Source organism: Micropterus dolomieu, linkage group LG13 (assembly GCF_021292245.1).
Source record: "Micropterus dolomieu isolate WLL.071019.BEF.003 ecotype Adirondacks linkage group LG13, ASM2129224v1, whole genome shotgun sequence".
Lineage (NCBI taxonomy): Eukaryota > Metazoa > Chordata > Actinopteri > Centrarchiformes > Centrarchidae > Micropterus > Micropterus dolomieu.
In genome coordinates, this window is record NC_060162.1 from 16,173,521 (window position 1) to 16,190,189 (window position 16,669).

General features: G+C 39.6%; 1 protein-coding gene across 4 annotated transcripts in view; it reads left to right on the forward strand.

Annotated features, from left to right (window-relative positions):
* The first annotated feature begins 2,183 nt into the window (after positions 1-2,183).
* Positions 2,184-16,669, forward strand: part of rai14 (retinoic acid induced 14) — a 42,328-nt gene continuing 27,842 nt past the window's right edge. For 3 of the 4 annotated variants that reach the window (XM_046066359.1, XM_046066357.1, XM_046066360.1), the window contains exons 1-2: positions 2,184-2,433; positions 3,840-3,921. In XM_046066359.1, the coding sequence (XP_045922315.1) occupies positions 3,886-3,921 (36 nt within the window). In that variant the 5' untranslated portion in view covers positions 2,184-2,433; positions 3,840-3,885. Of the gene's footprint in view, positions 2,434-3,270; positions 3,290-3,839; positions 3,922-16,669 lie in introns of those variants that run through there. The other variant, XM_046066358.1, reaches the window with a different exon arrangement.

Here is a 16,669-nt window from a genome sequence, read left to right on the forward strand (position 1 = left end):
TGTACTAAAGTAAACATAAGGCAAAAGCTAAAGTCTTGCAGGATATTACGTGAATCCAGGAAAAGCTGAGCTACAATGCTTGCATGTTTGCTGGAAGTCTGTTGGAGAATATTTAACATTAAAACTTGGGTAGAATTAAATATTTCATTCAACAACATAACATCTGAGCTTTAATATGTGGCAGGTTAACAAAGTCCAACAGTATGAATGTTAGCATGTTTTGACCCGAAAGGCTTTTCAGGTGGTCGCATAAAATTGAAAATCCTATAACACATCTTTTTCACACTCCTTTGCATATTTAAACAATGGTGGTGATATATATTACATAATCCTATTCACCTTTAGTGTCTTGAAAGATGTATGGAATTTTACAACACATTTAAAATCTGTTTTATCAAAATTAGTTTTGGGTTTTTTTTCTTTATCACACTATTAACCAGAAATTTCCAGTAGCACAAACATTCCAGTTTTATTCCCGTCAAATATTCTGAAGGTTTTTACAGAGGGGTTTGTACAGAAATCATTCATTTAAAATAATATATATAAATATATATATAAACAAAACATTTTTTTATGGCTGTTGATACCTATTTTCTGATTTATGGAGTGATAAAAAGAAATATCCAAAATTCCCTCTGTAAAACCCTTAAGGCTAATAAGTCAACAAGATGAATCAAGAATTGTGAACCATCAGTTTTGCTTAGAGTTCTTAATAACAGAAACCATGCACCTAGAATGAGGTATTTTGTTCTGTCACTTACAATAAGTGAAGCGTGTGTGCTATGCATGCATGCACTACATATTTCAACATAAACAGGAGTATACCAAGTCAAATGTTTTCTCACATATGCAAAAAAGCCCATGTTTCTATGGTTTGTGTGGAGCTAAACAGTTTTATTACCTACTTTGTATTTGGCTATTAAATACAGCATTCATATTGCAGACCAATAATGTATTAAATAACCCCTCCACTAGATGTCACTGTCTTAACATGTAGTAAGACCTCATGCCACTGCCTACATTCTTTGTTGAACTATAAATGGGCGTCATGGCACTTGTTGAGTCAAAATTTCATATAAAAGGGGGCCACGCCTTGGCCAAGCACACTAACCATTAAGCAGGCGTGTGTTTCTCTGCCTCACACTTTTACTTTTTCTGATTGTTTACACAGAAATGACCAAATGACATCATTTCAAAGATAGGCATAGGCCTACAGCTCATACTCATTTTGGAAATAGTAGTCTACTTTCAGATCTGCTAGGGCAATCTGAGCAGATCATCATAGACTGTGTGACACTGAACATTTGCTTTGAATGGATGGTTTTGGCATTATGACAGACACACAGACAGTGAGGCAGCCTTGGTATTCCATCTTAACAAATAGCATTAACATTACAAGGTTACAGCTCAGACACGTTCTTACCTGCGTTAATGTGTTTCATCGCAGTGCTGTTGCAACATAGACCCATTTCATCAGCATGACTTCTCTGACTGGCTATTTCTCAACCATAGAGATGATACACACTGATTTACACTTGAAGACCAGTGAACACATTATGCCATGCCTAATACACACCCTGTAAAGACAAGTGAGAAATGTGTTCCTTGGATCTGGAGGAGCTTTGTGAAGTCTAAGGTGCAATATGGGAAAAGTATAATCCAACTTTTTGGAGCTTGGCTCATAAGGAACAAACATCAGAATATATTGGCCCCTGCTGCATTAGGTTTTTTGTAATTCTGTCTCTTGTAATGCTATGCTGGAATACCACTTTATGCAAATACAACCATTCACTCAGTTTAAATTGAAAACACATTAAATGTTTTGAAATATGTCATAGTTGTATTAGAACTTCTTCAACATACTAGTTTGTTGTATGAAAGTACACCAAACAGCTAGTTATTTGGGGGGGGGGGGGGGGGGGGGGGGGGGGGTGTTCAGGAGTGGCCCTGTCGTGAATTAACAAAAGGGTATGTCAGTAGAAGAGTAAAACGGATTCTATTCTATTATAATTTATTCTATTCTAGCTGTGTGAGTGTGTTTTTGAGGGAAATACTCATGTAACCAGAACATGAACGGGAATGGGACACACTGGAGAACACAAGAGGGCTCGCTCGCCGCGGTCACGAGAGCAATGGGAGAGTGACGTCACTTTCCTAAACCGGGCAACAGCAGTTGAGCTGAGTCCCGAGCGAGAGGCAGGCAGTAGTCGGCGAGGAGCTCAACTTTTAATGTATGCGGGCCGAGTCGGGCCAGTGTGTCGGCGCGCACTGCTTTCTCCTCCTTTATGCATCCTCCTGTTCGACTTGGCTCAACAACTGCTTGCTGGTTTCTCACCGGCTCGGTAGCTAAAGCTGTTTTTGGCACAAAAAGCGGTTTTGTGTCAGTTTCTTTTATGTTGTCCAGCCCTCCTGCGACTCCCAGCACGTAATAGGGTGAGTGTGTCCAGCAATTTCATATCATGTAAGTAGTTGTTGGTGGGAATTATGGCTGGTCATTTTGACAAATAGCCTCAGAAGTAACTGTTTGTAAGCCTCAGTGGCAAATGAAACTGCTTGTATGTACGGCAAAGCGTCCAATCTGATATTCAGGGGTTTCATGATAGGCGTCGCGCGCATTTGATGTGCTGAACGAGTTTTACTCATGTTTGTGCATGCATTCATGCATAACTTCCATTTTCTTACGGAGCAGTATACACATATGCATAGCTAGCTGTTAAAAAACCGTGCACTGAACTGTTTGTTGGTAGCAGTTGACTTAATTTGTGCTCTAACAGTGGATTCAGTAACTGTTAGTGAAGTTTGCTGTCCCAACAGTGAGACAACAGATTTATATGATATCTCTGTTCATTTTTCTGATACCTGTAGAGATTTTCACATTCCACTACCACTTAATAATTGTTTTTTGGATCTCATTTGCCTTTGATGGGCTGGTGATATTCTACAGTAAGTCACATCAGGGGTCCCCAGAAAATAAATATTCGCCTTATGAATGTTGTAGGCAATTATTGGCGAATGATCTGAATGGCTTGAATGTTGCCAGAGGACCCCAGACATGGCTGTCCTTGATGCACCCACGTACAGCACACCCTCTCTAACACACCACTATTTGCCCATGTAAACAGTTAAAAACTCTTTGAAATCTGAACAACTCTTCCTAACAACCTATTATGAATACATAGTATAAACTATTATTCCTTCAGGAACTGCCAGTAATCATTGCAAAGAGGCTCAACTTGCTTACATGGTGCTCCTGGTATACACAGAAGACCCTGGAAATATTAATAATAAAGTAAGTAGACTTATTCTGACTGGAATGCTCACAAGGGTATTTAGGGAGTAAATCACTGACAAGGTCATTTCAGGAATGGAAAAACTGGAAATCGTCGGAGACAGTTAAGGCACAAAAATACAGTCACCAGAAATCCCCAAGGGTTCTGTGGTGATTTAAAACATCCTTATAGGAAACAATACAATTCCGGATACCATTTCCAGGTTTAAATTAGAATCACATGTGGTATGCAAAGTTCATTCCCAAAACTACCAATTAATTGGAGAGGGACTGATACTAGAAGTCATGATGATGATGAGGCTTTGATAAGCAGCATCTATTAGTTTTTATAAGGAAAATGTAGATTTACTATGGCTATAGACTATTGCCACTGTAAATACCTGCTGCTGCACTGGTTATTTACACCTCATTGATTGTAACGTGTGTGGGGAGACACAAAATACCTGAAGAGTCAGGTAGTTTTGTCTTCTCCGAAGCACTAAATCAAATTTGAAATGAAAGCAAACGTCACTGATGCCGAGTTTAAACATCTGTGTTCTTTTCTTCACAGCCTTGACTGAGTGATTGAGTGAGTGACTGCATGGACCGGACTGAACATGAAGAGCCTTAAAGCCAAGTTTAGAAAAACTGATGTAAGTACTGCAACATATGTTCCTGGCTATGTAATGTGTGTGTGTGTGTGTGTGTGTGTGTGTGTGTGTGTGTGTATGCCTCCATGGCTGAGTCAGTGTCTGTGTATGTATGGCTGTAGCAGTCGGGGATGATTTCTGATAGGTTTCTTCAACCTCGGGGTCAGCAGCACCCCGTGGCTTGTTGATATTTAGCAATTCAAGAGTTTTTTTTTGAATTCTTGAAGATTTTTGAAAAATAAAATAAATAGGTTTGAATCATGATGTCGGTGTAATCCATTTAGAGCTTCCCCAATGCCCTTTTCAACTGAAGGAGTATGCCATGGACCATTTTACATGACAACTTGTCAGCTGTAATTGCGGGTGTCATGAGATCTTCAGGACCTAAAAACGGATCGTGAGGTTCAGAAACCATGATTTATGGTGTTAGCGCTATGACACAGACTTTTATTCAGACATGTTGAGTCAATTTGGAAGGTTTCTGTAGAGTATTATGCACTTTTTTTTTATTATTATCACTCCTACATAGACCACAAATGTCTTCAGAGACTCTGACTCTGCGTCGCTCATGATCGTGGTTTGATCTTGCTGACTATGAATCAGTCTTTAGGGAGGAATTTTTATGGCTGTTCAGTCATTCATTCATTCGTTCTAAGATACTCTACACTCAGGAAGTGAGGCTCTCCACAGCGTCTGACTCATCTGTTGTCACAGTGACCGTAATGACACAGAGCCAGACGCCAGACAGGAAAAATCTGAAGGGTTGCTGGATGAATGGGATAAGTTTTAGGGGATGGAGGGAGTGTCCAAAGTAGAGAAGTTGGCGAATGGAGAGAAGAATGCCAATTATATGAGACACTTGGTTTATGTAGACAGTTTCCATGAGATTAAGTGTGTGTGGCAGGGCGGGATGATGATCTTTGGTTAAATGCCATGCTCTGTCGAGAAAGAAACTGTACTGCGGAGGAAGAATTAGGTGGAGTACATCCCTGATTTTACTCAATTATAGCCACAAGATACTGCAAGGCATAACTACTGCATGGATTGTAGAGAGCAAAATCAAATCATCAGGAACCCACCTGTATCTCATATTGAAGAACTTTTAAATGTAAAGTTAAAACCGTTCATAAGAAATACAGACGCAAATTGATGTAAATAGAAAATTGAAAAACAACCAATTATTCCTAGTGTTGATTTAATCACTGCACTTTTACATGGCCCCACTGTGTAATATTAGTAAATTATTGCAAATAATGTCAGCTGTGTGGGGGAGTACAATAGTGTCCATTGTTCTAGAAAATGTTGAGTCGAGCACTGGGCTGCAAGGTCACAATAGTCCCACCCATAGTGCGTAAAATGGTAGTGGCTGTCTCACCTTTACTGGGTGTTCTCCAGTCAAAACCCGCACTGTTACAGTAAGAGATGTGAATTGTGTGAGATAGATGCTTTTGGAGTGAAATGCACGTCCTCACTGAAATAGCCAGTCGTAGGCGGCATGAGAGAAGAAAGGGAAGAGCAGTGGATGGTGAATGTTGCTTAGAAACACGACTGAAGCCACTTGTAGTCATGCATGCCTTTGTAGACCTCACACCCACATACAGTGTCACACTTTGATCGCTTGGATGTCTGAAAATCTTCCAGTTTTTTTTTTTTTCAATTGTAGTAAATTGTATAAAATTTGGGAAACGAAACGACAGAACTGTGGTGCTGCACTTGTCACAGACTGTTGACAGCAGTTTGGACTGATGTACCAACTCTTGCACTCACACACATCAGTAATGATGCATTATTGTTTTGCTGTAGAGAATTACATTGTTGAATAACTGATCTGACTGCAAAAGCATGTTTATTTCTTTGTGTTTCCTGCAAAGCCCTGCCTGTTGTCCACCTCAATACCCTTAGTGTGTGTCACGCTGTGTGTATTGATTATGTACTATAATCAGAAAACAGTGTATTTCAAAAAGCCTATTAGATATATAATTTACACATTACAGTAAAATAATACACTCTTTTAATTATAAGAAAGATCCACTGATGTACTTTTAAAGACAAGGTATGTGTAATCCCTTCTTTTTTTTATGCACAGGAATCCTGGGTTAAAGAGTGCCAGCACTGTATTGCCCACATGGTGATTAAAATTAGTGTTCATGATTAATATATGCAGAGAAAAAACATTTCATAGGCCAACATGTTTATCCTCTGAGCCAGTAGTCATTCCATTGTTTTTTATAGTAACCCAGAACAACCGTAATAGAAAGAAAATATCTCCTTGGTTCTATTTTAGGCTGTGTGTGTCAGTGACGGATTACCCAGGAATGTCCCCCCCCCACACACATTTTTTAAACAAAATAACAGAAACTTAATGCCTCTGTAAATAGTTTTTCTATGAAGTCAAGATATTTCCAGATAATGTGTAATGGAATCTGTGTTTTAAGTGTCAACTCTTTACTGAATGCTTAATGTTGAGGATCCTCCTCCAACTGAATGCATCAGGCTGCCAAACCTTTACTGAAACACCTCCACAACTTGAGGCCTAAATAAGGTAGAAATGTTAAAAATGGGACTGGAGGAGAAAATAAGATGTATTATAATACTGTAATATAACACAGGCAGTATAAGGGCTAAATGTTGATCTGGATGAAATGGGCTTATAATAATACCTTGATTGTATCATTTTCAAATTCCTGGCTGGCTCATGTTTTTAAGAGGTGTTTTTGTTTCTCTACTCTTTAAAGACCACAACGTAATTCTAACACATATACAAATCTTCATCAACCAGATCTACCCCTTTAAAAACAGCAGTATAAGAAAATAATCCACGTGTTTGTCCACGTCATAGATAGATACTGTGGATGGCTTGCTAGCTTGCTGACAGGACTGGGGCATTGTTTGTTTGACATTGCACAGAAAAAGATAACTAAGGCTTTTTCACAGCAGACCTTTTGACTTGTCATAGCAGGGAAAGCACAGGTCTTACTTAAAACATTAACAATGGCTTTGTGTCCAAGTAAGCCATGACAGTGAGCCATCACGCACGTACGAGACTGTACAGAAAAACTGAGCTCACTTTTAAATTCTATTCCACATCATGAATTTTCCTAATGAAAAATATTTAATGCTGAACTGTAGGAAATGTGTAACTAATTATGTACAAGACACCTAAAACCTTCTATTTGATGTAGTAAAACAGCCATAAATTATATATTGTGGTTGGAATATTAAACTTAATATACAGTAAGGGTGAGAGTTACTAATAGGGAGCTAAAGAACATGCATACAACACCAGGTTGTCCTTTTATACCATTAGCTAACAAAAGTCAAGTTTATTGTGTAAAAGTGTTTTATCTGACTTTATAGGCACACAGAGTATTTACTGTAAGGTTAGGAGGTAAATTTTGCTTTCCCCACACTATACTTTATGTCATGAGGTGATCTATTATTGATAAGGCTACTGTACTAGATTGTATCAGAAGCTCGCAGCTTCAGAAGTTTAGCAAACACAATGTCTGAGAGCAACCACCAGCAATGAAAGAACTGCCCATCCCTCCTTTGCCTCTACCAGCAACAACAGTGTATAGTACAAAACACATGTGTGATCACATCCCGACTCCACACAGAGCTTTGGGATCTTTGTGTTTGAAGCCATGGCGCTCATATCGACAAGTGGCAAAGAGGCATGATGACAAACAGTGGGGAATAAGTTTTGAGGGGGGACAGAGGTGTGCTAGCCTCTCATCCCACTGTTAGACATTGTTGCAGCTGCCTATGAAGCCTGGGTTGCTCTGCTCTGGGCTGCGAAGCGTTGGAGGGGTGTCTTCGAGAAGACTAGTCAAAACGAGAGGGGCCGCAGTCTTAGCGCCAGGGAAACCAAGCCCAACGCGGGATGAGGTTTTGAAGGGCAACCAGCTCCTTCTGTTGCGGAACAATTTTCATTTGTTACAGACTGCAGCTTTAACTTTGACTGACAGTCTGGCTTCTTACCAAACTGCTACATGAAAGGAGGCTTTTTGATACCAAAGATGTGAAGGTCAGGTTGTGTATAGATTAGTGTGATCAGTGTGATCCTCTGAGACTCACAAGGGAAAGAAAATTTATCGCACACCATACATGCACCCATTTGCTATTGAATGTGGAATACTTTAGTTTTTGTGATGTAAGGGATGATTGAGGCAGTAGGCTGCAGAATGCAAACTTAATCATCAATATGCATTGCAATTAAAGTGGCAGTTTACGCAGTGCTTAAATGACCTTCCACTTCACAACATTAATTTGCCATTCTCCACCATGACTTTACTAACTTGATGCAGAGCAGCTAAAATGTATCTCCTCATTTTACCTTCCTTATCACAATATGTTTTGGTGAGCTTTTTGACCATTCTGTATATTTAATTGTTATGAAAATATGTTTTGCTGTAGAAATACCTTGCAGACTAGCTTACAGCCAGACACTCAGCACAATGTGTCACCAGGTTAAGTAGATCGGCTTTCTCAAATGCTGCACTGTGAATGCACTGTAAGGCTAAGCAGTGTGAAAACACCGCCTACGCTTAAGGTGCTCATGCATTTCCAACCTTACATATTAAAAAGCTGAATTGCTGCACAAAAGATGAACCTAGAACACCACGGAATGTGTGATTTTCTTCACAGATCACACAGCATTGGTAAAAGCACTGGGATCATCACGGCTGTGTTGCGGTCTGACGGTTTTCCACATTAAATTTCTCCATCAGAAGGCTGTACATGTCAGTACCCAAAAGTTGAGTAACACCAGTTTTGCTTTATCAGACACTGTGAGCAGGTGTATAGTTAATGCAAGGTCAAACTGAAATGGAGGAATTCTGAAAGTGTGTGTGTTCGAAAATGTTTGCATTTCTGTGTGCTAGACATAAGTGTCTGTTTGACGGTGTCGTGTCATGTCGTGCGTGAATATCTGTCTTTTGGGATATATCATCGACATTTCTGGGTTTTGTTTGGGGATAATTTTGGCTAAGCCTATTTGACCAAACAGTCAGTATGGAGTGTGTGTGTGTGTGTGTGTGTGTGTGTGTGTGTGTGTGTGTGAGAGCAGTGTTTAAGACAAGCACACGGTGCAGTCTGGTTTCTGGGAATAGGGTTGGCAAACAGCCACAGAGAGAAGTGCCGGCATTCTGCTTCAGCCATTAGCTATCAGAAATGGGTTAGACGTGTGACCTGTACATGATGTCAATCAGAATGATTCTCTTGTGTTCAAGCTACACCTTATTTATTAAATATGAATGTCTGTTCAGCCAGTTCACGATCAATTTCACTTTGTTTTGATACGTGAGAAACTGAGGTGTGCACACAACCTTTGCAAAGTAAGACGGTGTAAGACTGCAAATGATACTGTATGGTGTCTATCGATTGATCAATCACCAATTCTTCCCCTGTAATTATACTAATTAAAAAAATTCATATCCCGATATAGGCCATTTCATATCCCAATCACAATATATATCCCGATATAGAACTTTTTGTAAATTCAATTAAATATGGCATTTCCAACTGTAACACAGAATATTTCTCTGCATTATAAAGGTGGGGTAAGTGAGAACTTAGAAGGGAGAAATCCAACACCATGACAAATACCATGATAGTGAACGAACCCACAGCAAGTAATGTAACTAATGTTAGGTAGGTTGTGGATTAACACACTGATGCTACTTGCTGCTGCAAAGCAAACATGAGAGGACGAGACGGTCCCAGAGCAGCACAGCAGCTCCAGACAGCGACACTCACTACTCTCATGCTATTACATCTAAGATCACAACTTGGTGAACTATACAGTAAGCTGAATGTGGGCAAGTCATTTAATGTTATGTTAAATTTGACGTTAACGATATATCGCACACCCCTAAAACTAATAAAACTAATATGAGTATAATTGTAGGAGATTGCAGTTATTATTATGGGAATATATTGTGTAGGCCAAACAGCACCATCTGTATTTATGTGAACATTTTTTATTAGATTTAATTGGAATACAAGGCTAAGATTTAGTGTAGTTTTAGTACTACTAGATAGGGTATATTATTATAATACCATATGAGTTTCGGTACTGATACCAAAATGAAAGTTTTTTTTCAACACTTATAAAAATGTAAAGAAATATAAAGTTCTCGAATGTTCAGCTGTGCAAGTAGTAACGAGCAGCCTAAAGTTGACATGAATTTTGATTTAAATCAGGAAGTATCTGATCAAAGAACAAATTTCAAAGCTTTCAATACTTTATAGTTTAATACTTGGTACTAAAGACACATTTTGGTTGAGAATAAGAAGTTATTAAAGTTTAATAACCAGACCTAAATATTACTCAGTATACATGGTATACAGTAAAGCAATGCAAAAACCATTCTAAAATGGAGAAAGCCTTTTTAAAAACATAATAGCTTTTCTTGAGGGCTTCTTGAAATGACCTTAATGTTAGAAAAACAGTCATGCGTAATTAGTTTGAGAAATGTTAATTAAATCCTGTAGTGTGCATCAACCCTTTGAAACCACATTAACGACTCTGTCCCTGCTGTTTGAGCAGAGCTGCTCTAAATTAGTTAATTTGCTTAGACTTTTATCTTACTGTCAGCCTTTTACTACCACCCCACAGTAACTGAGTGGCTGCGTTTTGGTGCTCACACATGCACACAGATGCTTACATGTACACCTTTGTTGGTTATTGTGTGTGTATTCCTGTGTTCACAGTGGTTCTGAGATTAAACCCTCAAGCAGCCGTTCAAACTGTCCCATTACTTAAACCTGCTCCCCCAGCTGCTAGACTAAGCAGGATTACTCAAAGCTTTCACATGTGCGCACACACACACACGCACGCTTTCACATCCATGTGTATAGACAAGTGTCCACAGCGTATGCACAGACACACACCCTCCCTTTGTCATCCAGTCTCGCTGCGTGTAATTGATGTGTGAATTATGTTGTCTCCTCTCACTCCACACAGCTGTTTCATAGCTTCAGTTCATCCGAGCTACATGACACTGGAGACTAAACTGTACATGTACTGTGCATTTACTGGTTGCTGCGTTTGTGGCACATATTCAAATCTATAGTCTGAATTTAGCTTTGTAAGTAGTGGAGGAATGGAGTCCCTCTTATCAGGAGTTATGAAATGTGTCTGCTGTGTTAACTGGAGCAGCACTCCAAAGAAAATCACATGCCGGTCATCTGAAAACATTTCTGAATAGTGCATTGTGTGGTTGAAAATATTTAATTAATAGTTCTTGCTTTTTAGTATACCAAAGGGAAATATGACCAAAAACCTGAGAAGATGTTGCACCCTACTTTTTTCCATGAAAGTCAAAACACACTGCAGTCACAAAGTAAAACACAATAATGCAGCAGTCCTTCAATTATAGTAGGATTCTTTTTTAACTGAGGCACAGCCTGAAGTATCCACTTGGCTGTGTTTGATTTGGCACAGTCTGACTTGGTTTGGCATGGAATGGTTTGCTCTGGCTGGGTGTAGTGAAAGGGTATTAGTACTGTGAGAGACTGTAAAACCTCAGGGGCGACCCAGCATTAATCTGGGGGAGGAGGTGGAGGAAGGGTGTACGTCTGTATGTGTTGTCAGTTGTCAGCAGGAGATAGTACAGCAGTCCAAGGGATAACTATGGCCTTGTTCACACTTAACGTAGTATTTTATCTCTAGATATACAGAAAAAAAATAGCTACGTCATCCAGCTAGGGCTGGGCGATATGGCCAAATCAATATGCGTTAAAAAAAAAAAGTAAAATTAAGTAAAAAATTTCAAATAAATATGGGTGAAATGACCCACCAGCCAATCACATGCAGTTTCATGGGTTTTAGAGCTGAAACGATTAGTTGAACTATATTAGTTGAGCAACAGAAAATTAATCAGCAACTGTTTTAATAATCAATCGTTTAAGTACATTTAAGCAAAAACATTCTCTAGATCCAGCTTCTCAAATGTAATTACTGGCTGCTTCTCTGTTTTATATTCCATACCATTTGTAAACTGAACATCTTTGAGTTTTGGGCTGTTGGTTGCAGAAAAAAGAAGTCATGTTGATCTTTAGGAATTTGTGTTGAGCATTTGTCCATATTTTCTGATAATTTAGTTGCAGTCCTAAACAGAATTCACAATTTCAATTCAAGAAAAAAAAAAGAAACAAGTTCAAAACTTCAATTTTAAACAGTCAACAGTCCAAACTAAAATGAAATTATAAATGGGATTTCTTACTTTCCATTATTGATTTTATTAAAGGGGCTATATGGTAAGTTTTAGATTTTAATAAATCAAATTTTCATTGCATTGTCAGTGGGCTCAAAACTCACTTGTGTGAAGCACACGTCTGTTTTCTCCATTGCTTGCATCAGCCACTATTATGCTTCTTGTGTGAGGTCTCCGGGTCAGATTCAGCCCTGTGCGCGCTCCCGAGTCTCTCTGACTACAGCGACAACACGGCAGCTACCGACATGCAGTCCACTAACACCATAAAACACAGGCTCCACGTAAGGATACAAAACAACAGTACAGGTTTATGTGCTGAAGCCCATCAGACCAAACAGGTTCAGATGATGTCGAGTAAGAACAAAATGAGTATTAATAAAGCTGGAGAAACAAAGTCATGTTAGCTCACCGGCTAACGCCGAGCAGTTGCAAATGTTATCCGGTGCAAAGTTATATCGCTTTCCACATTAATTCAACTAACGTGACCCATGTTACTATCCTGTGTACCACAGATATTATCTCAAAGTGTCATAGCCTGCAAAAAAAGATGTAACGGTAAAAAGCAAATGTGGAACGATTTGTTTACTATCCTATAGTGATGCAGCCAGGAGCAGCCAGCTAATGCTACATTAGCTCGGCTCTGCCACTGTTTGCTTCCTAACATTCAATTTAGATTTATTGCCTTTTACCGATATTCAGGTACACAGCTTCTCCACCTCTCAGTCGCTGTGATTAACATGACCCACATAATATACAACCCAGAGGAAGAGCCATCCACTGACACTACAGTAAATTTTTCCTTACTGCGGTCTTATTATAATGTGCGACACAATCTCGTTAGAATATTCAGCCCAGCTCACTAACTGTTTCGTTATCATCCAATACATGTAGCTGTGCTGACATTGCTGAGCCTCCGGTGAAAGATTCACAGATAGTAAAGACAGTTACTGAAAGCTGCAGGCGATCTAACGATGTAAATGTACCGTGATCATGTAACGAGCATGGATTAGTTCAACCTGCAGCAGATATTACTCTAATGTTGCAGTGGGAGTTTACCTGAGTTTCCAGCTCTGTCTGTTCTCTAGCCGCGGTCACTCTGCCTTTTTCCCTGGGAGAATTGTGCCGATATGCGGCTGGCAGCGCTGAAAAAAGTAACGTTACGGCGCCGGTGTTGATCTGCCTCTGAGCCGGGAACGTTGAAGTAACAGAGCCTGAACATGTCTGTGTGAAAAGCCACAGCCTGCATGCTGGTGTTTCTGCATTTATTGTAGGATTTCTGTATGAAAGTGGTTGCGTTTCGGATTATGCTCACTCATGGGTTGGGGCAAGCACGCGTATGAGCACACACCTGGTTGCAATCTTAAAACCGCACCGCTAGTGGCCGCTGGAAACTACATAATGCCCCTTTAAATGGAAAATTAAATTGATAGGTGTTACACAGACTGATACAGCCCCACAAGGTAACCTGTAATCCTCTCAGTAGTGTATGACATTACATTATTACAGTTTGAAAATACATTCCTAACCCTTAAGCTTCTCACGTGCTTCATGTGGCACATTCAAAGGTATTAAAGCAGTCCTTGTCATAAGTACAGTTTGTCAATCTTGACATAAGGCGTATGCAGAAAGTAAATGTCAAATGTTATTTTTGTCTCCTTCGTTGAACACGCTAGATAGTCTCACCAAGGAGAGTATTTTCCTCTGTGTTTGTACTACCCTTGCTTACGGCAAGCATGGTAAAAAGCAGGCAGTCCTCCGCCGCTCACACCAGCGTCCAACACAAAATCTTCCCATGTACAGCCTCACTGACTGTTCTTCATATCACGGCATGCAGCAGACATCTGAGATCCAGCACACTACTGCATTTAGAGGGAGAACTTAATTACTGAATCAACAACAGCTGTGACAATTTGCTCTCCCTGGCTCTGCTCACCTGAGCCACCTCCCCCACTGTAGCTGAATGCAAACCATGCCCACCTCCACAGTGTTCATGTGAATTTGTTGCTGAAGGTTTATTTATCAGTTGGAGTTAAAGTTCTTTAGAAATCATCCAGTGTAGCATGACTCACTAGACTGAAGTGTCTGTTTACATAGTTGATGTAGATGAAGTAAGGATGTGAGACACAGCTAATCACTGATGACGGCGGCACCAGAGAGACGGACAAAAGCAGATATGTTGGATGAAGGGGGGTTCAGTTGGAAGGTTGTGGAAAAGGGGGGAGGGGTTGTAAAGAATAATGAGAGAAGAGAAACAAACACGAAAGAATAATGAGGAACAAAAACCGGATAAAGGAAGAGAGATGTGGGAAGACCGTGAGCAGGAGAGAAACCCAAGTTTGGTGAGAAGGGCAGTCAGGCCCCTAGTTTGGTTTAGACGGGTTGTTTAGTTTGGCCTGCCCTGAACAACTGAAACAATATTCAAGCTAGGAGATGGATGGAGGGGGGTGGGGTTAGTCCCCGTTCACCTGAAAAAAATGAGATTTGATGCTTAATGAGATTTTGGAATTGCCCCTGCTTGATTTGCAGTATACTTCTGAGAAGTGTTTTTTTTTTCATTAGCAAAAGCTAATGAGGTGTGTTTTTAGTCCTTATGTGTATGAACTAACCTATCCTGACTGAAGTGAGGGATACAGTATATTTTTTTGCCCTACCCCACTGACTTTATGAGCGGCCCTAGAGCATAATGAGGCTGGTTGCTTTCCAGCTCCAGCAGTTTTTTATTTATAGGGCAGGAAAGACTATTTTTGTCTGGAGGAAATGTTGCATGAGGGCTATTTTTGACTGGAGGTTGTCTTGGACCCATAAATGTCTTATGCCAGACGCCTGCATCAATTATTCAGCTTTAAAACACGTACATTCAATGAAAAGAACTGTGTAATAACTTCAATGTAAAGAGTACCAGCAGTAATATCATGTACATAGTTTCTTTTTGCGTCTCTAACAAGGTGCAGCCCATAATGCAATGCTGGATATTGCCACAATGCCTGAAATCAAATTTTAACGTGGCTGTAATTTTAAATATTTAATATCTGTTGAATGAGCACATGGGTACAATGGGTTTCACTTCCCAGAGTCACAGTGGCCTTACAGTATTCCTGTAACTACACAAGTTGTTTTTGAGAGGAGCACTAGAAAAGCAGTAAAGTAAGAGGTAATTAGAGAGGTCAAAGGGGAATGTAGACTAATGTGAGTTTTTCAAGCTCTGATAGTGTAGTGAAGATAGGACGAGAGGAGGCTGATGGATGATGATTTTTCTTATTTTTGTTTTTTTTGCTTTCCTCTCTGTAAAATCTTAATGTTGATGTCCTGTCAACACTGAGACAGAGGCTTTTAAATATCTTTAGTTTATTCAGTTAAATATTAGTTTTACCAGCTTTAGGACAGAACAATCTTCAAGTGCTTATTCTTTGAAATACTGTTTGTGTGAAGCGAAAACATTCTTCCATCTGAGAGGCATTTAGCATTCCAGGAAAAATGATTCTCAGTATTAATAAACACAACTGGAGGAAAGCTAAAAAATAACTGAAATGTAGGCTTAAAGGCACTATGCAAAGCACTACTTTATCTCACCTTAATCTAATCATAACATTCCCTTTTTTAAGTATTATGGCATGATCTGCTGTTAGCAAATTTCATACTAAAAAGCTCCCTTGGCAGACATTGGGTGCTAATAGAGGTGCCAATCAACTTGGTTCTCATTGATGCACAGGGGAGCTATTTACACATCAGAGTCTGTTTAAAGGCCTTGGGGAGTACCACTGCTTATGTGAAAACAGTTGTATAATGCAATTTGTGTCTCCAGAGGAAGTGGAGGAAAGTCTGAAACAGTGCCTCATGTGACGTCACTTAAGTCAGAGTTGGTTGGGGCTGAAGACCAGAAATTTGAAAATGTAAAAAAATCTGTTGGTGTGGAGTTAGAAAGAAGCGAGTTTACCAGACCTCTGTAGCCTGCTCCTCATCTCTGCTTGAGGTATACAGCTCAAGCCTACATTAGCCGGCACGAACATAACACACCCAAACCTCTCAATTAACTTTTTGAGTTGCATTGTAGACAATGTAGGCACCAGGTTTTGACAAGGACGAAGAACGTGTGGCATAAAAAAGACAACTTCTCTGTTTCTGCTGCATTAATTTTGATACTTTTTTCAAACTGTCCATTGTGAGTCCGACAGTGTTATAGGAGTGCGATGCTAAATCAATGGGAGTACTCTTACTTATACCATTGGCTAATTTTTTGAATATGGACCGTACCAATGTTCATTAGTTTTGAGAATAAAAATTTTAAAATATTTAGTGGGCAGAGGGTGGTGCCACAATAATTGCCGTTAATCTAAAACAAAGTTGCCAAATGAGAAAATTGTCCTGATGATGTAAATTTATTTCATCATCTAAATGTGCGGCCCAAATTGGGCAGTACTGTGACATACATGGCAGCATCTTTCATTATGAGAGCGACCATCTGGTCTTTGTTTAACAGTTCTGTCTACTAACTCTCTTATTCTGGGTTTGAGTTTCAGACTCTAGTAAACTAT